The 22,681-nt window shown below is 46.2% G+C and overlaps 2 protein-coding genes across 6 annotated transcripts in view; one reads left to right on the top strand and one right to left on the bottom strand.

Moving 5' to 3' along the window:
* dot1l (DOT1-like histone H3K79 methyltransferase) overlaps nucleotides 1-22,446 on the top strand; it is a 32,873-nt gene extending 10,427 nt beyond the window's left edge. Inside the window, exons 4-29 of one of the 5 annotated variants that reach the window (XM_015977274.3) lie at nucleotides 3,832-3,895; nucleotides 4,126-4,354; nucleotides 4,522-4,616; nucleotides 6,467-6,529; nucleotides 6,638-6,693; nucleotides 6,936-7,015; nucleotides 7,127-7,195; nucleotides 7,269-7,375; nucleotides 7,719-7,760; nucleotides 7,855-7,950; nucleotides 8,100-8,322; nucleotides 8,409-8,522; nucleotides 9,835-9,926; nucleotides 10,064-10,165; nucleotides 16,187-16,324; nucleotides 16,472-16,597; nucleotides 16,844-17,280; nucleotides 17,384-17,480; nucleotides 17,792-17,947; nucleotides 18,099-18,135; nucleotides 18,216-18,431; nucleotides 18,519-18,814; nucleotides 18,951-19,156; nucleotides 19,352-19,425; nucleotides 19,505-20,188; nucleotides 20,760-21,467. In XM_015977274.3, coding sequence (XP_015832760.3) covers nucleotides 3,832-3,895; nucleotides 4,126-4,354; nucleotides 4,522-4,616; nucleotides 6,467-6,529; nucleotides 6,638-6,693; nucleotides 6,936-7,015; nucleotides 7,127-7,195; nucleotides 7,269-7,375; nucleotides 7,719-7,760; nucleotides 7,855-7,950; nucleotides 8,100-8,322; nucleotides 8,409-8,522; nucleotides 9,835-9,926; nucleotides 10,064-10,165; nucleotides 16,187-16,324; nucleotides 16,472-16,597; nucleotides 16,844-17,280; nucleotides 17,384-17,480; nucleotides 17,792-17,947; nucleotides 18,099-18,135; nucleotides 18,216-18,431; nucleotides 18,519-18,814; nucleotides 18,951-19,156; nucleotides 19,352-19,425; nucleotides 19,505-20,188; nucleotides 20,760-21,403 — 4,543 coding nt within the window. In that variant the 3' untranslated portion in view covers nucleotides 21,404-21,467. Of the gene's footprint in view, nucleotides 1-3,831; nucleotides 3,896-4,087; nucleotides 4,355-4,521; nucleotides 4,617-6,466; nucleotides 6,530-6,637; nucleotides 6,694-6,935; nucleotides 7,016-7,126; nucleotides 7,196-7,268; nucleotides 7,376-7,718; nucleotides 7,761-7,854; nucleotides 7,951-8,099; nucleotides 8,323-8,408; nucleotides 8,523-9,834; nucleotides 9,927-10,063; nucleotides 10,166-16,186; nucleotides 16,325-16,471; nucleotides 16,598-16,843; nucleotides 17,281-17,383; nucleotides 17,481-17,791; nucleotides 17,948-18,098; nucleotides 18,136-18,215; nucleotides 18,815-18,950; nucleotides 19,157-19,351; nucleotides 19,426-19,504; nucleotides 20,189-20,759; nucleotides 21,468-22,286 lie in introns of those variants that run through there. The other 4 variants (XM_015977275.3, XM_015977273.3, XM_015977272.3 and 1 more) reach the window with 4 other exon arrangements.
* LOC107397321 (V-type proton ATPase 16 kDa proteolipid subunit c-like) lies at nucleotides 13,802-14,518 on the bottom strand. The gene has a single exon (XM_015977276.3). The coding sequence runs from the start codon at nucleotides 14,422-14,424 to the stop codon at nucleotides 14,032-14,034; it is 393 nt and encodes a 130-aa protein (XP_015832762.3). The 5' UTR covers nucleotides 14,425-14,518; the 3' UTR covers nucleotides 13,802-14,031.
* Nucleotides 22,447-22,681: the final 235 nt, after the last annotated feature.

Below are 22,681 nucleotides of genomic sequence, written 5' to 3'. Positions count from 1 at the left end.
CCGGTCTGAAAGGCACACTGATGTGCGCGGTCGGTGAGCCGCGTCAGCAGCTGGTCATGTTTTGAAGCGGGAACAGCTCGCGGGCCAGCGAGGTGGTTCTTGGCGCCGAACAGCGAGGCCAAATCCAGCTCTAGTGGAGGAACGGACGGCCAGCCTTGGTCGGAAAACCCCTCGACCTTGGTGATGGGCGCATACGTGGAGACAGGCGCCTTGAGCTTGGCAGGCTCGGAGAAGGCGGCAGACCAGCAGCTCATAGCAGCGGGGAAGCGCGGCCAGATAGGGTCTGGACAGCGTGTCTGAGTTGCCCCGAAAATTCCCGCCAAATCATCTGCTTCAGGCAGGGCCGGTTCTGGCACAGCTAGCCCCTTGCGGGCTGCTGCTGCAGAAATGATGGCGGGCAGCTCCTGGAGCAGTGCTCTTACTGCTGGCAGGGAGGAGCGAGAAGCCACTGGAGCAGAAGGACCCGCTGAGCGAAGCTCGTCGACCTCCGTTATGTCTAGGAGGGATGCCGCCTCATCGTAGTTTTCGCTGTCGGTGACGTCATCCAGCCGGTTGAAGCCAGCCGGCTCCTGACCGGCGTCGAAGAAAACCAAAGCCTTGTCCAGCGGGTAGGAGTCATCCACCGGAAATTCTTCGGCGGCGGCGGGAGTGAAGTACTCGACCCGGCGAATCTTCTCCGCCACGGGCAGAGCGGCACAGAACGGGCACGAGGCCTGCGGGGTCAAGGCCAGGCCAGCGTGGTGAGCCCCGAGACAGACCTCACACTTAGCGTGCAGGTCGCCGCTGGAAATGGAGCCCGTCTGGCAGGTCGGGCAGGGTCTGGCGTCGCTGGACATGGCTGGTAAGTCGTCTTCGGATAATTTTGCTCTTTTGGGATAATATTTGCTCTTTAATAAAGCTCTCAAGCTTGGCATGAAGAGAAAAAGGAGGTGAGCAGTGGGGTCACTGCGGTTATATACCACGAGGGGGCCCACTATTGGTGGGCGTACATTTAAGCTCTTCATGATTGGCTGATGCGGAGATCATCCTTCCAATAGCAGCTAGCTTAAGGGCTAAGACTAGACGAAATAGAACAGTTTCCAATTGTAAAGAGAAAAAAATTGACTACCGTGATTGCAAGTAAAACTCTGCCTAATCTAGGGCTGTCAATTGATAAAAAATAAATAATTGCCATTAATCGTAGATTCTGAATATACATCAACATGATGGTTGAAATCTCACCATCTCCAACTCAACCTCTAAAAACCAAATTACTTGTTATCCCAGCGAAACCATCCATACGACACAGCATCTCAATCATAAATGATTCCCCGTCTTGGCTTCTTCAAAGGCAGTTCGAAACTTGTGTAGTGATTGATGACCAGCTGACTTTTAAAGATCACGTTGCCTCGGTCTCCTGTTCATGCCTTTTAGCGCTGTACAACATACCAAAGATCAGACCGTACCTAACACAATATGCCACCCAGCTCCTGGTGCAATCTACTGTCATCTCCCGCCTCGTCTACTGCAATACCCTACTAAATGGTCTTCAAATGGTCCAGAATACAGTGGTGTGCCTGGTCTTCAATCAGCCTAAAAGAGCACATGTCAACCCTCTGTTCATTGAGCTCCATTGGCTACCGCGTCAAATTCAAATGGCTAGCACTAGCATACAAAGTCCTGGATGGTATGGCTCTGATCTACCTGAATCCTCCTGTAAAGGCTTACATCAAGGCTGGGTCGCTCCGGTCATCAAAGGATTGTCAGCTAGCAGTGCCTACACCACGCTCAGGACAATTCAGACTCTTTTCATGTATCGTTCCACAGATTAGGAATGACCTACCAAGTACTACTAGAACAGGGGCTTCGTTATCAATTTTCAAGAAACTCCTGAAGACCCAGCTCTACAGAGAACATCTTCTAAACTAGCAACCTCCCTGCACCTGTCCCCCACTCTACTGTCCACTCCTTGTTCACTTCCCTTGTTGATTCATTATGCTGCCTCACTGCCACCTCGGATTGACTGATTAGTGTTTGTTGTTAGCCTCAAGGGCAACCTGCTGGCTTCATTATCACTAGTACGTTGTTTTGGACAAAAGCGTCTGTTAATACATAAACATAAACATCATACTTTTCATGTTTCTAATGCTTTTACAAGCTGAGGTTTCAACAGTTTTTCCAATGAGGTATCCTATAGGGCTTCCACACTAGCATCGGCTCTATAATACCTGGACTGGGTAAAGAGTGTTCACATCAGCATAGCCTTGATTTTTTTCCGCACGTAACTGGTCATTTTTTCAGTACTGGTCCAACACACCCACTGCTGACTGACTGGCCAGTTGAAATTCAAACCTCTACCATTAGGGAGAGCCTCCGATTAGCAGAGAAGTCCTGCATTCCTGCTATTCATTGTCATTTTGGATACTGAGGAAGAAACATGCCTCTGATAGAAGCTGTCAGTGACACCCCCCCCCCCCCCCCACACACACACACACACACACACACACACATACACCGCTTCAAGGCTTGAGCTGCCCAGTGGGAGGACATATACAGCAGAGCAGAATGCAATATCAGTCAGACAGTTTATCATCTCAGCGGATTCTGTTAACAAAAGTGAAACTTGCTGCCCGTAATTTGAGGGAGACACCGCAGACTTCTCCGTGCGTCTTTTGCCCACGGGTTCGGAGATGTGTTCATGACATCACTGATATCTTCTCACCAACTTTGGCACCATGCTTGGCACAGTCCCCATGTGCAGCATTACAGAACAGTATGAAAATCACAAATGATGAAAAGTGAGTTTACTGAAACACGCTGTGTGAGCTTATGATGAGCTACAGTATAGCCACAGCTGCCCTGGGGAACACTGACAGAGGCGTTGGGTGATTGAGTAGTTAGTGGTGATCATAACACCCGTTTGAACATTTAAGAGTTTTATGATGCAGATTTTGACAAATGTATGACTTTTCTAAACTTCATTTTGAAAATAAAAATCTTTTAGCAACTTTTTATTAAAGGAGACATATAATGAAAAATCCACGTTTTTAGTCTTTAAATGCAACGTGTTGTGTAGTTTAAGTCTCCAGGTGTGCAAAAAAAAACAAAAATTGTCACTTTGGTTAATAATTAAAATTTCTAGAATGAGATTTTGGTCTCATATTTTAACCTGTTTAGTTTTCTCAATTTTCTATTACATGTGGTTCTCTTTCATCAAGACATCTGCCAAATATGGTGATGGACTTCTAGCTATACACAGAGCTTCTTCTTTGTAGTTCATTTAGAAAAAAGCTGAATGTCCGGTCATTTGCCACATGCCTCTCTGAACTGTCTCTCACTTGTGTTTGTCTCGGTCTTAATGCATGAGAGAGTTGGTAGAACTGAGACACAGCTGGGTGGACAAATCTTCCCACATGTTTTAAAAATGAAAATATAACTTTTCTGCTATGCTAAACAACCATTTCTCTATAAAACTACTAAAACGTACAACTGGGGTGGGGAGTGAACTCTGCTCTGTGGAGGGGGGAGGGGTTTGCAGCTCTTCCTTCAGATTTAGAGACAGAACCAAAATGGCTCATTTTCAGACTCTCCTCAGAACAGGGGTAAAGGAGCAGAGCAACAGTGTTGAGGAAATCAGACCCAAGAACTGCTGTTCTGTTATATTTGGACCACAGCTGAATGATTTGGTTGCAGAATGGAAGAACTTAAAAGCATGATATGTCTCCTAAATGTACAGACCAAAGGGGCTTGTGGTTAAGGAGCGTATGATGATGAATGGTTTAATCCTCTGATGATCTGCTCTCCGGTGGTGCCTGTATACATTCTGATTGTAGTTTGTGTTTTTTCCTTTAGTTTTGAGAGTATGCAGAGACTTTGTGACAAATACAACAGGGCCATTGACAGCATCCACCAGTTGGTGAGTTCACGTGTCGGAATGTCCTCACTGTTCTGTGGGTGGTGTGAAACCATCAGGTCAAATGTGGAAAATGTTTAATCTGCATATGTCTTTGTTTATTCTTAGATGTGACCACTAAATAATCTTTATTTAAATCCATACTTATAGTTTACCCATGCTTATTAATTATATCTGTTTATTGTCCAATGCCAGGTGGTAGGGAGGCTTTAAAATTGATTTATCCATTGCAGTGGAAGGGGACCACCCAGCCAATGAAGTTAAACAAGCGTCCTTCCAACGGGCTGCTGAGACACATCTTGCAGCAGGTGTACAACCACTCAGTGACCGACCCCGAGAAACTCAACAACTATGAGCCCTTCTCCCCTGAGGTTTATGGAGAAACCTCATTCGACCTGGTGGCTCAGATCATTGACGAGATGGAAATGATGGAGGATGACACTTTTGTTGACCTTGGCAGTGGTTAGTTTATTTTTTATTTTTTTACAGCGAATAAAGACCTTTATATAAATACTGTTAACTCAACAAAGATTTGCAGGATGCACCAAGTTACAGAGAGGAGAGAGAGGATGTTGGTTTAAATTTAATTGGATTTTTACCTGCTGATATGTTAATGTTGACGTTTGCAGGAGTGGGGCAGGTGGTGCTGCAGGTTGCAGCAGCAACCAACTGTAAACACTACTACGGCGTGGAGAAAGCAGACATTCCAGCTACGTATGCAGAGGTAACCACACCGTAGGTCACAGCAAAAACCTAATTTTGGCCATGTTAAAACAGACCCTGTACACCCGTAGACGGGTTTCCCTCAAAACCAGGATATTTTACTACGGTTTGGCATGTCATTCACATTAAAGTAAGGCTGGACAATATGGCCTCAAATTAATATTATTGAGGATTTCACCTCGATAACGATAAATGGACAATAACCACAGGTACATGCAGACACAAAAGTTGTCCATTAGATGGGGCTGTCACATACTGCAGTCATCATTAAGAAGTTATTGGTGTGGTCTGATTAAATGTGTAGAAAGAGCTGCAGCTGCAGATAAATGCATCTTAATCCCAGCTGGTAGCTTGAATGCTTTAATAAACCACCGCTAAAGGTAAAATGCTGATCTGACTCTTGAATGCAGCAGAAATGTTACAATATTATGAAATGATCTCATCACATGTTTCTCCTCCAGTGTGCTTAAATCTTCCAGTACCCAGATCCATTTACTTGGGTTTGTGTTATAGTCAGGCTGTAGCACACTGGTGGTCATTTACAATCAGAAATAAAGTATTTATGTTGTTAGGTTTTAACGGGGTCAACTACTGGTTGCATTTACTCTGAACTCCAAAATAAATGAGCGTCTGAGGAAAAACTAAGGCTAAAAGGAGGTAAATCTGTTCTTGACAGAAAACCATGTTATTTAGTGGTGATTTTGTTCTACTTGCATTTGGCTCAAAACTACTGCGAGATGTTGAAACTCATCATATTCACAGTGAGCACCGCTCTGCTCCATCTCTACAGCGTGTGACTAAGGCCCTGTCCACACGTAGCCGGGGATCTGCCAAAACGTAGATATTTTTCTACGTTTTGGCCTGTCATCCACACGAAAACAGAGTTTTTTCACACGAAAACGGATCTTTTTAAAAACTCCGGCCAAAGTGAAGATCTGCGTTTCCTCCGTTTTGGGTGTCTGCGTGTGGACAGACAAAATCGGAGTTTTAAGGTCCGCAACGTCACTTTCCGCGACAACAAAATGCTGACATCTGTGTGCGACCTGTGTTTACACTAGCCGACAGCACGGATGCCCTCAGAGCTGTGCTCGCTTTATTTATTGTCCAAGCGCTTTTTGCTTGTTTGTGTTTGCAAGCGGAATTACTGCTCCATGCGGAAGACCACAGACGAAGGACGAGGTTAAGAACGGGGGAAGTACTGACGCCTACAGGTCTGGCATGTCCTTAACAACGTATTTATCCGGGTACGTGTGGACAGAGTTTGTTTTTAAAATGCGGTGGTGTGGATGCAAGTTTTTGGCGGGGCGGATATTCGTTTTCAAAAAACCCCGGCTACGTGTGGACTAGGCCTAAATGGTCAGATGACAACACGTGACATATACGCTAGAACAAAGATAAGAAAAGATAAACAAGAGGAAACTCCTCTCCTGTCTCTGATTCTCATAAAGAGTGACTGAAACCAGACAGAAAGATGCCGCACGAGTGCTACATCTATAAATAGTTTATCGCAGAGACTGCACTGTATAGCCTTGAGCCTATAGTGGTGCAACGCTGCAACTGCAGTTAAAATAACATCCATATAGCTGGGGGCAGAGTGAAATGAGGCTGGGGCGGCACAAAATTAGCTGGAGGCGGCCGCCACGTAAATTTGAATGCAGGAAAACCCCTGAAATGTAAAATGTTTACCTTTAGATATGTTGCTTAGTGTTATTAGGAGGTGTCAGTATTAGCAAATGTACAAGATGCATGGCCTCTTTAAAAGGGTGATTGAAATGTGATTAGCTTTCACATCAACGAAGACTTTACCTCATTGTGTCGGACTCATTTAAAGGAGCTCCTGTTCCCTTTCAGACCATGGACAAAGAGTTTAAAAAGTGGATGAAGTGGTATGGGAAGAAACACGGGGAGTACACGGTGAGTTCAGTTCTCTGCTCTAAAGATTTTAACTGCTTGGTTTTTTATTGGTTGTTTCCCAAAATGTTTAGTTTTTTATTACCGTAATTAAACTGCTGTTATTTCCAGCTGGAGAGAGGTGATTTTCTGTCTGAAGAATGGAAAGATAGGATTGCTAACACAAGGTGATGTTCTAAACCTGGTTTCAGTGAGCGCCTCAAACACAATATTTACATTTATTGCAAATATCTACACATAAATAAAAGCTGAATATTCACTGGGGAGACAGGAATAATAGTTGTACTCATTTAATTGTACTGAATAAAAGTTTTAGAATGAACATGGAAGCTGAATCTATGATTGTGTGTGTAGTATGTATGTTTTTGACCCAAGGATATAAATATGTGATTCTTTGTCTGTTTTTCAGTATTATTTTCGTGAATAACTTTGCCTTTGGTCCAGAGGTAGATCACCAGCTGAAGGAACGTTTTGCTAATATGAAGGAAGGTTGGTACCCAAATAAATCAGAGCTCTAGTTACAGTTTTTCAAGTTTTTGTTCTTCCGACAAACAACAAAATGTATTCGAATGACCTGTTGGTGTTTTTCTTTTTCCTCAGGGGGGAAAATTGTGTCCTCTAAACCTTTTGCACCTTTAAATTTTAGAATCAACAGTCGAAACTTGAGTGGTAAGTATCTAATATGAATAGAGTCTGTGTGTGTTTTTACTTTATTTATGTAATGATTCTCTTCGTTCTACAGATATAGGCACAATAATGCGTGTTGTGGAACTGTCTCCATTAAGAGGCTCTGTATCCTGGACTGGAAAGCCGGTTTCTTACTACCTTCATACCATAGATCGCACCATAGTAAGCACCTGAACTTTGTTTTTTTTATTGCTCCTGTAATTAATGAAAATGTGGAAAATCTAGGTGGAAAATTGAGAGGAGAGCTTAACAAAGCAGAGCAATCTAATGGATTTTATAGACAAACAGGAGACTGAACTCAAGAGAGAAGCTGGCATTATTACATAATTGTGTTAGTGAGTAGTTGGCCCTGGAAGTAAACAGGAAGACACGTTCACAAGGTCACTCATTGGGATATTATGACTCTAATAAAGCTCATTTTGTCTGTGGGTTGCATTTTTAATGTTTAAGATTTAATAAACACTGTAATTGGTGAGTTATTAAAAGTATTTTTCTTGTCTTTCAGCTTGAAAACTATTTTGCTAGTCTAAAAAATCCTAAACTCAGGGTAAGTGACGTTGTTGTAAATACATTTATAGACTCTTGTCACTTTTGTTGCATCTTTTGTTACAAAGTTGTTCATTTTGTTTCTCCTGAATTAGGAGGAGCAAGAGGCAGCTAGACGGCGTCAGCAGAAAGACACGAAGGACAGTAAAAGCAATAGCACCACTCCTACAAAACCTAAAGAGCAAAACAAGGTTTGACATGAATTTGATAGACCCGACAGGAAACTGTTTTAATGACCAGATGCAGCTTTGAATTAGCTTAATGTGCAGTACCATTATAAACATGAACATGAAAAGGGCAAAACACATTTAAATGGATGATGTTTTATTTTTTAATCCAGCAGCAGGACTCGTGTGGTGAAGAGGAACATCCTAGCTTGGTGACGGTGGTCAAGCCCACTGCAAAGCCTCGGCGAGCCCGGCTGTTGTCCAAAGGTCGCAAAATAAACAACAAGAAACGCGGTCGGCCCAAGAAAGCCACCACTGCTGCTGAGAAGAACAAGAAGAATCAGAGCGCGTTAGATCTGCTGCACGCAAAGACCCTTTCTGCAGTGCCACCTCAGGGTCAGGGAGCTAAAACACACTCCTCAACACTAAATGTATCCTTCTTCTAAACTGATCGATAAAAATGAGATTCTTCTTGTGCACAGATGCAAACAGACCACCTCAGAGTCCCTTTTACCAGCTACCTCTCAAGGCTCAGCAATATAATTCCAGTCAACTGCTGCTGAGCCCGACTCCTCCTGGTCTGCAGCAGCTCCTCGGTAAGCCAGTGAAGCTGCACTGTCTTGTTTTACTTCAAAAGTGATGGGGAGATCATTCATACTGGAATGGATCTCCCCAACTTTTCTACCTGTTAAAGCCATCTGCAAAAATCTAAAACAGGGTGTGTGTGTGTGTGTGTGTGTGTGTGTGTGTGTGTGTGTGTGTGTGTGTGTGTGTGTGTGTGTGTGTGTGTGTGTGTGTGTGTGTGTGTGTGTGTGTGTGTGTGTGTGTGTGTGTGTGTGTGTGTGTGTGTGTGTGTGTGTGTGTGTGTGTGTGTGTGTGTGTGTGTGTGAGTGAGTATGCATGCATGCAGGTATGTGAGTGAGTATGTATGTGTGTGAGTGCGTGCGTGCGTGTGTGTGTGTGTGTGTGTGTGTGTGAGTGAGTATGTATGTGTGTGAGTGCGTGCGTGCGTGTGTGTGTGTGTGTGTGTGAGTATGTATGTGTGTGAGTGCGTGCGTGCGTGTGTGTGTGTGTGTGTGTGTGTGTGTGTGTGTGAGTGAGTATGTATGTGAGTATGTGTATGAGTATGTATGTATACGAGTATGTATGTGAGTATGTGTATGAGTATGTATGTATACGAGTATGTATGTGAGTATGTGTATGAGTATGTATGTATGTGAGTATGTATGTATATATGTATGTATGTATGTATGTATGTATGTGAGTATGTGTATGAGTATGTATGTATACGAGTGAGTATGTGTTTGAGTATGTATGTATGTATGTGAGTATGTGTATGAGTATGTATGTATACGAGTATGTATGTGAGTATGTGTATGAGTATGTATGTATACGAGTATGTATGTGAGTATGTGTATGAGTATGTATGTATGTGAGTATGTATGTGAGTATGTATGTATATGAGTATGTATGTATGTATGTGAGTATGTGTATGAGTATGTATGTATACGAGTATGTATGTGAGTATGTGTATGAGTATGTATGTATGTTTGTGAGTATGTATGTGAGTATGTGTATGAGTATGTATGTATACGAGTATGTATGTGAGTATGTATGTATATGAGTATGTATGTATGTATGTATGTATGTATGTGAGTATGTATGTATGTGAGTGAGTATGTATGTATATGAGTATGTGAGTGAGTATGTATGTGAGTATGTGAATGACTCCAGATGGACGTTAAAGTTAGCTCTGTCTTTATTTTATACCACAAAATGTTGGAAAACTTCTTTAGTTTCAGAATCTGAAAATCTTTCTTAGAAAGCCATATTTCACCCAATCATCTAACAAACATCCACCCTCTGTCTTTTACTCCTCTGCTGTCTGGATCAATGAATATTTTCTAGATAACATCAAAGTCCAGTACCTCCAGTTTTTGGCCTATATGAAGACTCCTCAGTATCGCACCAGCCTGCAGCAGCTTTTAGAGCAGGAGAAGGTAATGAGTGAATCACACACAAATGCAACTACAGCGCAGGTTTATGGTGCATTTGCAACATTAAATCATCTGTATTGTGTTTATAGCTGGTTCTCTGTTCCTCCTTGTTCTTATTCTTCCCTTCACTCTGTCTCCAGCAAAAACACCGGGACTTGTCCGGCCAGGCGGAGCAGCTGCATTCGGTCTGCCAGTCTCACAAAGACAAGATCAAAGGTCTATTCCAAATCAAACTAGACGAGGTACAACATCAGTTTTTACTTCTATGTGTCACAGTTCTGTTGGTTTGTTTTTTATGCACAGATTAGATGTTGGAACTTGTTCCTTAACATGATGAAATATAAAATAAATATTATTTGGGTTCTGCAGAGGATCATTATTAGTGCTGGGGGTAAAAGGTTATTTTTCAAATGATTATTCGGGTGATTATTTTATTGAATATTCTAATGACTAATTAGAATATTAATCTGAGGATTATTTTTTGGTTGAACGATTAACTAAAACCAGAAAATCTCAAATATGTATGCTTTTTAGTATCAAGTCGTCAATGTAATCGACGTGTTGCTACAACTCTAATAATTCAATCAATCAATCAATCAAAGCTTTATTTATAAAGCGCCTTCCGCAACCCTGTCAGGAAGCCCAAGGCGCTGAACATGGACAGTAGAAGGTAAATATATTTAATAAATCAACAATAAAAGCAATTCAAATTACAAAATACAAATTACAAAATAGATGAAACATTCTGGTACAGGACAAATGTGTAAAACAATGGATAGAGTGAACCAATGAAAACTGTGAAATAAATTCAACATAAAAGAGGGCCAAAATCAAACATGTTCTGGAAACGCCAAGCGGAGGAGGTGTGTTTTTAGGTGACTCTTAAAGACTGGCAGAGAGGGGGACAGCCTAACTGAGGGTGGCAACTGGTTCCAGAGTGACGGTGCTAGGACTGAGAAAGCCCGGTCCCCGCGGGTACAACACCTAGAACGAGGGACAGCGAGCAGGCCTTGGTCAGAGGAGCGCAGAGCGCGTGATGGGGAATGTATGTTCAGGAGTGTGGCTAGATAGGGGGGAGCACCACCCTGGAAGAAATGATAAACAAAGACGAGGATTTTGAATTGTGAACGATAGCAAACCGGAAGCCAGTGCAGGGAGGCCAGAACCGGACTGATGTGGTCCCGTTTCCTGGTCCCAGTCAGGAACCTGGCTGCGCTGTTCTGCACAACCTGTAGGCGACGCAGTGATGACTGACACAACCCTGCATATAGAGAGTTGCAGTTATCAAGCCTAGAAATTACAAAGGCATGCAGCACCCGCTCCAGGTGGGCTCTCGACAGCATATGCTTGATTTTTGAAAGGCGTCTCAGGTGAAAGAAACTGGACCGGATCACAGAATTGATGTGAGCATCAAATTTAAGTCCAGCATCAAGTTTCACCCCCAAACTGGTAACAACTGGTTTTGAGTATGGAGAAAGAGGGCCAAGATCAACATAACGACCCACATTCCTGCTGTTGGGGTGAAAAACAATGAGCTCTGTCTTTCCCTCATTCAGATGTAGAATGTTGGCCGTTAGCCAAGACTTCACCTCGTTAACACAGGACACAAAGGACTGGATAGAGTGACCTTTCTCCTGACACAATGGAGAGTAAATCTGGCAATCGTCAGCATAGAGATGGAATGATAGGCCATGTTTACGAAAGATTGACCCCAGAGGAAGCAGATAAATGGCAAACAAAAGAGGACCAAGGATCGATCCCTGCGGGACACCCCAGCGGAGCCCCTCCCAAGATGAAAAAACATCACCCAGTTTAACGAAGAATGTCCTGTTGTGGAGATACGATCTAAACCAATCCAGAGCTGACCCTTTGATCCCAACCCATCGTTCCAAGTGATCGAGTAGAATCGTGTGGTCGACTGTGTCAAAGGCTGCTGTCAGGTCTAACAACAGAAGCACCACAGATGTTCCCTGATCTAGTGATAGATAGATGTCATTTAGGACCCTCAGTAGAGCAGACTCTGTGCTATGGCCAGACCTGAACCCTGATTGAAAAACCTCAAACAGATCAGAGTCAGCTAAATGTGAGACCAGCTGCTGATAAACGACTTTCTCGAGCAGTTTCGATGTAAAAAGCAGGGTAGAGATAGGCCTGTAATTTGCGATCACAGAGACATCAGCACCAAGTTTCTTCAGGGTCGGCCAAATAACTGCTGCTTTCAAAGCAGCTGGGACAACACCTGTGCTGAGGCTCCCATTGATAATCTGACCAAGTGAAGGGCCAAGACACGGAAAGGCAGCCTTCCAGAGACGAGGCGGCAGAACGTCAAGTGGAGAGCCAGATGGCTTCTGCCTCGCAACAAGCTTATTCAGCTCAGAGTATGAAACAGTATTGAGGGAGCTCAGGGTGGGTGGTGATGGAGGAACTGGAACAGGGTCAATAGAGTTACCAGAAATAGCTGCTCTGATGCCTGATACTTTATCTACAAAGAATCTGTGAAAATCTTCAAAGTTTCCTGCAGCTGTAGGAGACATGGAGCTAGGCTCCTGATACACCAGAACAGAGTTTAGTGTTTTGTAGAGAATCCTGGGATTCTTGGAGTTTGTTTCGATGATGTCTGCAAAATATGCAGTTCTAGCAGCCCTCACAGCGTCCTGATAAGCAACCAGAGATGCTCTGAACAACTCACGCGAGACCTGTAGGCCATCCTTTTTCCACTTTCTCTCAGAGGATCTACACGCCCGCCTGCAAGCCCGTGTGACATCAGAGAGCCAAGGCTCCCTCCTAGGCCTAGACTTGCAAAGTTTGAGAGGGGCAACCACGTCCAGGACCTGATTACAAAGTAAATCAAAGTGTTGTGAATAGTGATCAATGTTAGATGGATCTGGGTTAAAGGTCTCTAACCTTACAGACATACAGTCCACAAACTTTGAAATTGTTTCTGCATCCAGGGCTCTGAACCTAGTAGCTGGAGCTTCACACACAGGGACAGGACATGGCAACGTAACATCACAGAGTATTGAGGGAGTGGTCAGAGAACACAGGAGGCAAAGTCACAAGGTTCATGACAGGGAGACCAAAAGAGAGAACCAGGTCCAGGGTGTGACCCCTGGCATAAGTTGGGGATGATACCCATTGAGTCAAATTGAATGAATCTAGCAAATTCAAAAAACCTTTAGCAAGCACATTATCAGGACAGCAGATATGGATGTTAAAATCACCAAAAATAGGACATAGTCATATTTTAGGATGCAGTCTGCCACAAGATCACATAAATCATAAAGGAAGTTAGAGTCAGTCTTTGGAGGGCGATAAATCAGCACAACGAGCAGGCGGGGGGAGATGCACAGTTCAAATAAGCACAGTTCAAATAAAGAAAATGACATGGTGGGTGTACGCTGTTTACAAGGAAAGCTGAATTTAAAAACAACAACCAGCCCTCCACCTCTGCCCCGTGATCTGGGGATATTAAAACAGGAGCAGCCAGGTGGTACGAGCTCGAGTAGGGCGCTTGAGTCACCAAACGGGATCCATGACTCACAGATGCAGAGATAACCCAAGTCATGCTGAATAAAAAAGTCACAAAGAATAAAAGTTTTGTTCAGCACAGACCTGGCATTGACTAGACCAAACCGGGTATGCGGTGGGGCTGCAGCACCGAGATCGCGCACGGGCCCAGTCTCCTTTAACTCTGAGCCCGTAACCGAGCGTAGATTCTCCCAGCAAACACCAGTCTGGCGAGGTCCTCGAGCCGATTGGCCGTGGCCCAGTGCCAGTTCACCCTCAGAGCCGGCCAAGTTCCCTAGGCAGGGCGCAGAGTAATCCATCAGACGTCTTGGAAACACCGGGTCAGAAGCTGGGCCGAATCGGACCAGCCGCTTCTTCAGGGATCCAGCCCGACGTCTCACGCGCCGGCCACCTCTCTTTCCCCATCTTCTCTGATGCTTCCTTCTCGAGCTGGGGCGGACAGAGGGCCAACACATCACTGCTTGGGGGGAGAGAGCACACGGGCAGTCCAACCAGCAGCGCCATCCGTGAGGTTCCCAGCGCGCGCAACCCGCTACATCAACGGGAGGACGAAGCCTCAGCAGCGCAGCTCGATCATAAGTCACCAGAGAATCATGCCCACAAAAAGCTGCGGCTGCTGAGCTGTACCCTTCACGCCTGCATCGCCCACAATGCCGATGGCGAAGCCTGCTGCCAGCCCACTGAGGCCCACGCTCAGTCCAGCTCCGAGGTGGAGGAAACTTTTGTATAGAGTAATCTTGTCCGAGATGTTGTTGGCGATCAGCACAGCTACCACCAGGCCGTAGATGGCTATAATACCAGCCATGACCACAGGGATAATAGACTTCATGATGAGCTCCGGCCTCATCACAGATATTGCAGCGATACCTGTGCCGCTCTTCGCTGTGCCATAGGCTGCTCCCAAGGCGCTGAACACCATAGCTGCGGAGGCACCCATCACTGCGAAGAACGATGAGTATTCGGGGCTCGACATTCTTTCTGGCTATAAAAATAAATATTCAAAACTAACAATGACTGATTGGGTAAAATAGAATAATAAATGGCACTTCACGGAAAGTAATTGAAGGCCACGGCTTAATCTTTTTTTTGTTTAAACACGCACACACACACACACATACAAGACAGACAAATCACTACATTGTGCATTTACAAGTTGACTGTCAAATTGGGACACCTGTACACATTGTTGAGAAAAGACCATACTTATGGAGCCATTTGTATCATTTTTTTCTCCACCTTCACTTCTTTCATCTTGCATGGCAGATTTTGTCTTTAAATTTTTCCCCACTCTCCATTTACACACACTTTATCTCCAGCAGCAAAACATAGAACCACTCTTGTAGTGGAGACGTTTGGGTGTTTACTTTGTGGACAGAATGAGGGCATCAATGAGGCCGTAAAGATCCAGGACCTCAGCAGAGAATCCACACCATTCAAAAAAGTCATTAGAGACAACAAAAATGCATAAAAGCCAATAAAACGCCAATAAAAGCCAGTAAAAAGCAAGGTACCACTGCATAAAGAGGACGAGCAGCTCGCAGCGTGCACCCGCGCGAGCGCCATCCCCACTGTCTTCGATTTTGCCCTGTTATCAAAACCTGGAAGAATTCTGTCTTAAGCCTGATTCATGAGTCTCCGTCTGCATCAGTGCGGAGACACGCAACGCCATTATCCGTCCTTGCGGGCCTGCTGGAGAGCTCCGCAAGGACGTACGGAGTCGAGCTCTCTTTTCTAAACATCCGTCCGTCGAGATGGACAACGCAAGCTTGTGATTGGTCAGGACGCCGCTGTCGTCTACACCGCCGCCATTGCGCCCTCAAAAACATAGAGAGCCAAGGATAACTAGCGGCAGACACGGAGAAGCTTGAAGAATACCTCGCGAAAAACTCTAAAAACATGAACGTTTAATTCCCCCGTGACTGGAGGAGTGAAAAGATGCGCAGCAAGCATTTTATTTGTGGACGGAAATGACAGGAAACGTGGGTTTAGAGGTGGGGAGCGCATAACGAGGTGGAGGAGAATGAGAGACAAATTTGTCTGTGTTAAAAGGTCTTGTATACAAAAAAACACAATATAAACACACCATCTTGGACCAGATACATGACAGGATACCACAGAACAACGCTACGCCCTCTGTTGTCCTGGCGGGGAGTTGCTTTGCAACACTCCCCCAGGAGACGGAGAAGTATGAGGGCAAAACATCTCCGTCCCTGCGCGCGTGTCTCTCCCAGTTGGAGCTGACGGAGAAGCATGAACCAGTCTTAAGTTGTACGGGATAACTATTTAAGGCTTTGATTACTTCAATACCAAACTGTTGTTATTTATTACAATTGAATTGTCCCAAATTCCCTTTGAAATGACTCTTGCTGATGCAGTGTTAGCGGCTCCTCACTGGTTGTTTAATTCATGCAAATTCAACGGTAAAGCTTCTGTATACACTTCTGTTGTTTTCTAAGTCATTTATAATTCCATCTTGGCCTGCGGATCACTTTATTTTAGGATTAGTTGTGTATTTTTGAACTTTTATAACTGGAGCATTTTCCAGAGTTGTTCTGTTAAAAGTTCTCTTATGTGGAACCGGTTCCTGACTTGGGTTTCTGAGGTAGACGCCATGTTTACTGTTGTGCTGTCATGATTATAACCCAGTGTAAGAACATATGGTTCTGTGTGTGTGAACCAGTGTAAAATATTTAAAATTCCTGTCCGTGTGTGTGTGTGTGTGTGTGTGAGAATAGCTTGGAGTAAAAGCCCTGACTGTGGAGGACCTTCTTCAGGCCCAGAAGGAGATATCAGCTCACAACTGTCAGCTGAAGGAGCAGACGAAGCAGCTTGAGAGAGACATGGCCTTGTTGAGAGACCACAGCCTGCTGCTGGTGAGCCCTCGGAGCCAGTTCCTGTTCCAGCTTAGCTTTGCCTGACGGGGGACAGACTGTTGGTGTTGAACTGTTTGGTCCTGCTCTAGCTGCCTCCACCTGGTCAGAGACAAACATCACTAAATGAGCGTTCTGGTTGATTTTCAGCTCAAGTCTCGATGTGAGGAGCTGAAACTGGATTGGGGCTCTTTGTGTCTGGAGAGTTTGTTAAAGGAGAAGCAGGCCTTGCGCCGGCAGATCTCTGAGAAACAGAAACATTGTTTGGAGCTGCAGGTACACTTCATTTATGTAATTGATGTGTTTTAATGTTAAATGTCTCCCTGTTTCCCTCATTTGTTTCTGCATTTGTTTAAATTATTCCATCTGTACTGGAGCCTTGCTGTCACGTTAAAACATGCTTTTGTCCTGGTAACCAAACTTTTGCTGAAATGCAGATTTCTTTTTAGATCTGTTCAGCTGCAAATCATGTCATGGTCAGTTTTGCCCCGTGTAACGGCTTCCCCTGGTGTCTGCTTTCAGATCAGCATCGTAGAGCTGGAAAAGAGTCAGAGGGAGCATGAGCTGCTTCAGCTCAAATCCTACAGTCCTCGTGAGGGCTCCCCCTACAGGAAGACCCTGGAGTCGCGCGCCTCCACTGATCTGGACTCCTCAAAGCTCGCCCTGTTGTCTGCCCCAACTCTCAATGGCATTAGCCCAGAGCTTGCTATAAATGGCACCAGCTCACCCTGTTTCGACCGGGCAAACACAAAGGTGGAGTTTTCCCGCTACCTGCCCATGTCTCCAGACCACGACATTGTTCCTGCCAGCACTGATGCACGACAGCGGCAGCAAAGCTCTTTCCACGCGCTTCCTGACTACACACGCTTTTCTCCCGCCAAGATTGCCTTGCGAAGGCACCTTAACCAAGACACTGGTGCCTCCGCTCACCTGAGGGGTCCAGGGCTGACCAATCACAGGTTAGTCTCCGAAAGGCGTAATTAACATTATAAACATGTTAATGGTTGTAAATATTATTTAAGCTGCCTTGCAGAAAGTTAGACGACTGTTTTTGTTTTTTAGGGAACTGGGAGCTGTGAACTCTGCAGTTGGAGTTAAACAAAACTGCTCCTCTCCCAGTGCAGCTGACGTTCAGACTAATCCTAAGATTTTGGAGCGGGTGAGTTTAAAATGGTTCCATTTCCTTCCACAACATCATTTTGTTGCTACTGAGTGGGTTGCTGTTGTGAAAGAAAACAACGCATAATAAGATTTTTTTGTGTGGAAATATTTTCCAAACAGCAGCACCAGGAGTCATCGTGACTTCAGGTTCTGTTGTGGGTGGTTAGCGCTCACACACACATTTATATTCATATTTCTTTCATCTTATTTTCAGTCCTCAGTAGCTTTTTTTAAACGTTTGGAATTGAAAATCCTCTTAGCTACGCTGATTTGAATCTGAATATTTCTGCTCTCTATCCTCCCCTCCAGGGTGCTAAGGACAGGAGTCCATCGGTTCAGGGGGACAGCATCACAAGCCTTCCAATCAGCATCCCTCTGAGCACGGTCCATCCCAGTAAGCTACCAGTTCTACCAGTCAGCATCCCACTGGCCAGTGTGGTGCTGCCCAGCCGAGCTGAGAGACTTGTGAGTTTCTTCTACACAACTGTCCTGCCTCCTGTGTAATGAACCCACATTTGTTTAGAAACAATTACTGTGTGTTGTTTTTGATTATAATTTCTAATGCGGGGTATTTAGTGTTTTTAAATTTTATTGTTGTTTGTTTTTATCCTTTCAGAGAAGTACTCCGAGTCCTGTGGCAGGACAGACCAATGGTAAATATTAATATTATTGAGTATTGTCTCATTCATGTGGCAGTTTCCTGATCTTTTTTTGTCTCTGTCCATTCCTGTAGGATATCCATGCAGCTCAGGGCTAATGAATGGAGGTCCCTATCCTGAGGACCATAACGGTGCTTCTTCATCCCCTCCCACTAACGGCAACAGTCCCTTGATGGGACCAATGGGACGAGGAGGTCCCATTCAGAGCCCCTCTCTGAGCACCGGGGGGGTGCTCCAGTATGCCGACGGACCTCCCAGGATTCTTCCAGAAGATGGAGCAGACCGCCAAGGTGGGGAATCAGACACGGAGCATCAAGACAATGAACTGCAGAGGAGGATGTTCTCCTCCTCTTCATCTTCGTCTTCCTCTTCATCAGGCAGCGTGGCCGGAGGATCACGCCTCCACCATCACACCGGCAACTCCGCCAAGCAGGGCTATCACAACAACCACGTGAACCACCACCACCCGTCTCCGGGCACGCAGCACGCGCACACTCCCACACACGTGTCATCTGTGCACTCGCTCGGTGCTCAGGAGGGGCGCAAGCGAGGCAGGAGGAAGCGCAGCTCAACAGGGGCTGTCATGGCTACTACGTCCCCCAAGAGGAGGTCATTCCCTGGACTTGGCTCCAGCAGCCACTCCTCAGGATCTCCACTCAACATCAACTCCATGGTGGGTCACATGGGAACGTGATGGCTGGTTATTGATTCTACGGATCACTGATACGTAAACGTGTCACTAACATAAAAGATAAAAGCTTCAGAGTTTAAACTGAAGTGTCATCTAGTGGTTTTATGTCCTTCAACAGGTAAACAACATCAACCAGCCTCTGGAGATCTCTGCCATCTCCTCCCCAGAACAATCAAACCACAGCCCCAATGGTCCTGACCTGGATCAACCCCCGGTTTTGAAACGAGAGCGCCCCCTAGAGCTCAACGGCACGGGCCGGTACTCCACAGCCCCAAGTTCTGATGACGAGGACTCGGGGTATCCCGCCGACAGCTCGAGTTCTCGGTAAATAAGTGTGTCTGACTCGTTCCTGGGAGTTTTTATGTGGAGTTAGAAAATGTTTCCTATTAAAAACAAAAAGGTTTCTCGCTTCAACTGCTAAACTTTGATGTTTTTCTTTAGTCAGACGCATCTTCTGATTGTTGTTCACTCGTATTTGAATTTAACACCGTTTTATTTTTAAAACGCGTTTTTGTTTAGAATTGAAAGAAAAATAGCCACTATATCTTTGGGGAGCAGAGACGGCCACGGTAGACTGGGTGATATTGAACGAGGTAAGAAAACAACAACCGTAAACAAGACTAAACGAGGTTCATTCCTGCAGTTTTACTTGATGAATGTTTCTGTCTCTAGGCAGAAAATCAGGTAGCAGCAGCGGGAACAGCACAGGAAGTGAGGCCTCCTCCTCCTCCTCCTCCTTGTCCTCCACCAGCAAGTGGAAATCCACCTTTTCACCCATTTCTGATCCCAAACAGCCCAACGCTGACCTGAGACAGGGGGGCTCTCCGTTCAGCACGGGGGGGTCCAGTCGGGGCACGGACTCGGACTCAGACCACAAACAGCTAGGGAGGAAAGGGAGCGACGGGGACTCTTCCAGCTACGTGACCCCCAATCCTTTCCTCGGCCAGGAGATGGGGGCGCGAGTTGGAAGCGGGGGTGCTGGTGGAGTCCTGGGGGGACCTGGATCCGACCAACGCCAAGCCCTCCTAAAGCAGAAGGCTTCTCGTGACTGGGAGCTGAAAACCAGCAGCAGCATGGCCAGTCAGAATCTCTTCATTTCTGCTGCCGCCAGCAGTGGGGGGGGCATTCTGAGTGGGAAGGTGGGGGGCAGTCCTGTAGCAGTTTCTTCTACCACCGGGCCATCTGTGGGACCGTACCTGGGCTCTCAGTTCCCTCTTGGGGGGACCTCAGTCTTGCAGTCCCTGTTTGGGGCCCAGACTGGTGTGTCCAGCGTGAGCGGGACGTCTAGGCTCGTCAACGGACACTCGACCCTGGGAAGTTTCTCGTCTCCTGGACTGGCGGGGGGAGCAGCAGGAGGTGAGCATCATCAGCTGGTGAATGATTCGGATGTTAGCTTAGAATGAGGTCTTCTTCTGGGGTGGTTTGATACAGCGAGGTAAGTGGAGGCCCAGTTTTGCTTGTCTCGTCCGCCCCATGGACACACTCTGCTGCCATGCTTCTGACATGGACCGGCTGCTTGATAACACCCTGGGAAAATGTTGTAGTCACACTAAAATATAGACATTCTTCCCAAAACACTGATTGATCTGGTGTTTGTCATTTTCCCAGGATGTGTCTGTTCTGAGTTGATGTCAGAGTCATTTCACCGTTCAGCTAAAACATTAAGAGATGAAGTCTCTGCTGCGTTTAATGGTAGTTATTATTATTATTATTATTTTTATTTTGGTTTCTGAGGTAACGGTGGACTGACTCTGTTTGCTTTCTGTGTGCTTGTCTCAGACTTGCTTGGCGCTGTGCACAACTCAGCTCAGTCTCTGCTTCTCTCTTTGTCCCCCTCTTCTGGTTCTCTTTGCTACTTTTATCTGCTCTCTGTCTCCACTCCTCCACCCCCCTCCCCCTCCGTCCGTTTCTGCTGTATGATTTGCAGGTATATTTCACCACGTGGTTCCCTCAGTGTCCTCTCATCAGTTTGGGGCTACGCTGCCCACCTCTGGAGGCCTCAGCTCACTGCTCAGTCTCTCCTCCTCTTCCTCTACCTCTTCCCAAACCCAGCAACACGCCACCTCCCAGCCAGCCTCCACGCGCCTGACCTCCGTCACCTCCCCCCTCCCCCTGTTCCAGGCCCAACACAGCCGCACACAGTCGGTCCTTCACAGCCCCTCTCCTCCCACGCTCACGCTGCCCCCTCCTCCCCCTCTGCACAGCGTCACCTCCACCCCATCTGCACCCACGCACTCTGACACCCCAGCATCCTCCCGCTCAGACTCCCTCCTCTCCCCCCGCCTGTCCCAGTCCTCTCTACATCACCAGAGAGTACAACTGTCCCTCACACTGTCCATCTCTTCCTCATCCTCTTCAGTTTCTGTCTCTACCCCTGCTGCTGCTGCTGCTGCCTCACACCCCTCTTCTCTGTCCTCCTCCTCGTCTCGTCCATTTGCAGTGCACTACTCGCCTCGGCTGCCCCCTCCACCTCCAGCCAGCAGCTCGGGTGGTGGTGGGAGCATGTGGAGGACTCAGAGCATGCATGGTACCCACACCACCTCCCAGCTCCCTGGCTCCCGACCTAGATAGGATATGGGGGGAAAGGGGGGTGGGGTGGAGAGGGGAAGGGAAGGGAAGGGCAGAGGTCAATCAGAGGATGGATAGATGAAGATAGGGAGACAGTTTTTCCTCTGCTTCTACAAGCTGTTGTTCTAAATGAGCAAGGTAAGAAGACCCAACTCCATCCTGGTCAGATGATGAGTTTTTGAATCATTCCAGGGTTTCTCCTGGTTGTCTCATTTAGTGCTTGTTGTGTTAAAGTCCGTAGTGGTGCCCTCACATCTGGGTCGGCCCGGCCGAGCCCCGGTAGGTTAATTGTGTTCACATCTGGGTTCAATCTGTGTGTTTTCCATGCTCAACTGACCATTTTTTTCCCGGACCTGCTCTCTGGCGATCTGCTTTGTGCGATGCTAACCCAACACATCCCTTCCAACTGATTGGCTGGCTGAAATTCACGCCTACCTACTAGAGGAAGTCTCTGGTGTGCAAAATCAGCCAGCAGCGGCTTCCCAAATGCACAATTGGTTATCAGTCTGGGTGCAGTGGGGTAAACATCTCCTCTGACTGCAGCTTGGACCTGCTGCAGCAGCATGAGGTGCAGTGCTGCTCAGCGAGACAGTAGGAAGCCGTGTGCTTCATGTCAGCATCTCCAAAAGCAACACTGCTCATGGCCGCCTTAGTTTACTTACGTGAGGAGGACAACACAGACTTTTCTGCATGTCTTTTTTCCCCGACTTCATGCTCGGAGACGTCCACATTCCTGAGAAGGATGTGAACCACAGATGTGATGGTGTGACCCAAACCTGGCTGCGTGTGGGCGGGCCGACCACACCAAGACCTGGCCAGACCAGGTGTGAAAATGCCATACGCTACAGTCACTGACAGCTTGTTTCTTTATGTTTGAATGTTGCAGGTAATTGATGAAATCTACCTCTACTTCAAATAAACTATGCAAATGTCCAGGTGTGGACCAAGGCTATTCTATGGTGCTTCAGACCATCTGCACTACCCAACTGCCTCCAAGACCGGCTTCTGTTCTGGGACACATGACGCACGCACACACAAACACACACACACACACACACACACACACTAATCACCACTATTAAGCAGAATTTACTGGTACTCTTGATATAATAATGAATCGTTTCCAATTAGTCCTGATAGCGTGTGTGTGCGCATGCGCGTGTGTGTGTGTGCGCGCGTGTGTGTGTGTGTGTGTGTGTGTGTGTGTGTGTGTGTGTGTGTGTGTGTAGACACTGAAACACAACAGAGTCAGTCCAGTGAACTCTGCTCAGGCATCATGCA

This window comes from Nothobranchius furzeri, chromosome 8 (assembly GCF_043380555.1).
Source record: "Nothobranchius furzeri strain GRZ-AD chromosome 8, NfurGRZ-RIMD1, whole genome shotgun sequence".
NCBI classification, from domain to species: Eukaryota; Metazoa; Chordata; class Actinopteri; order Cyprinodontiformes; family Nothobranchiidae; genus Nothobranchius; species Nothobranchius furzeri.
The sequence above is the reverse complement of the archived record's forward strand: the minus strand, read 5'-3'. Positions and strand labels throughout refer to the sequence as shown.

Excerpts from the sequence above, each read along its gene's own strand:
- LOC107397321 (XM_015977276.3), bottom strand. The coding sequence starts at position 14,424 with ATGTCGAGCCCCGAATACTCATCGTTCTTCGCAGTGATGGGTGCCTCC.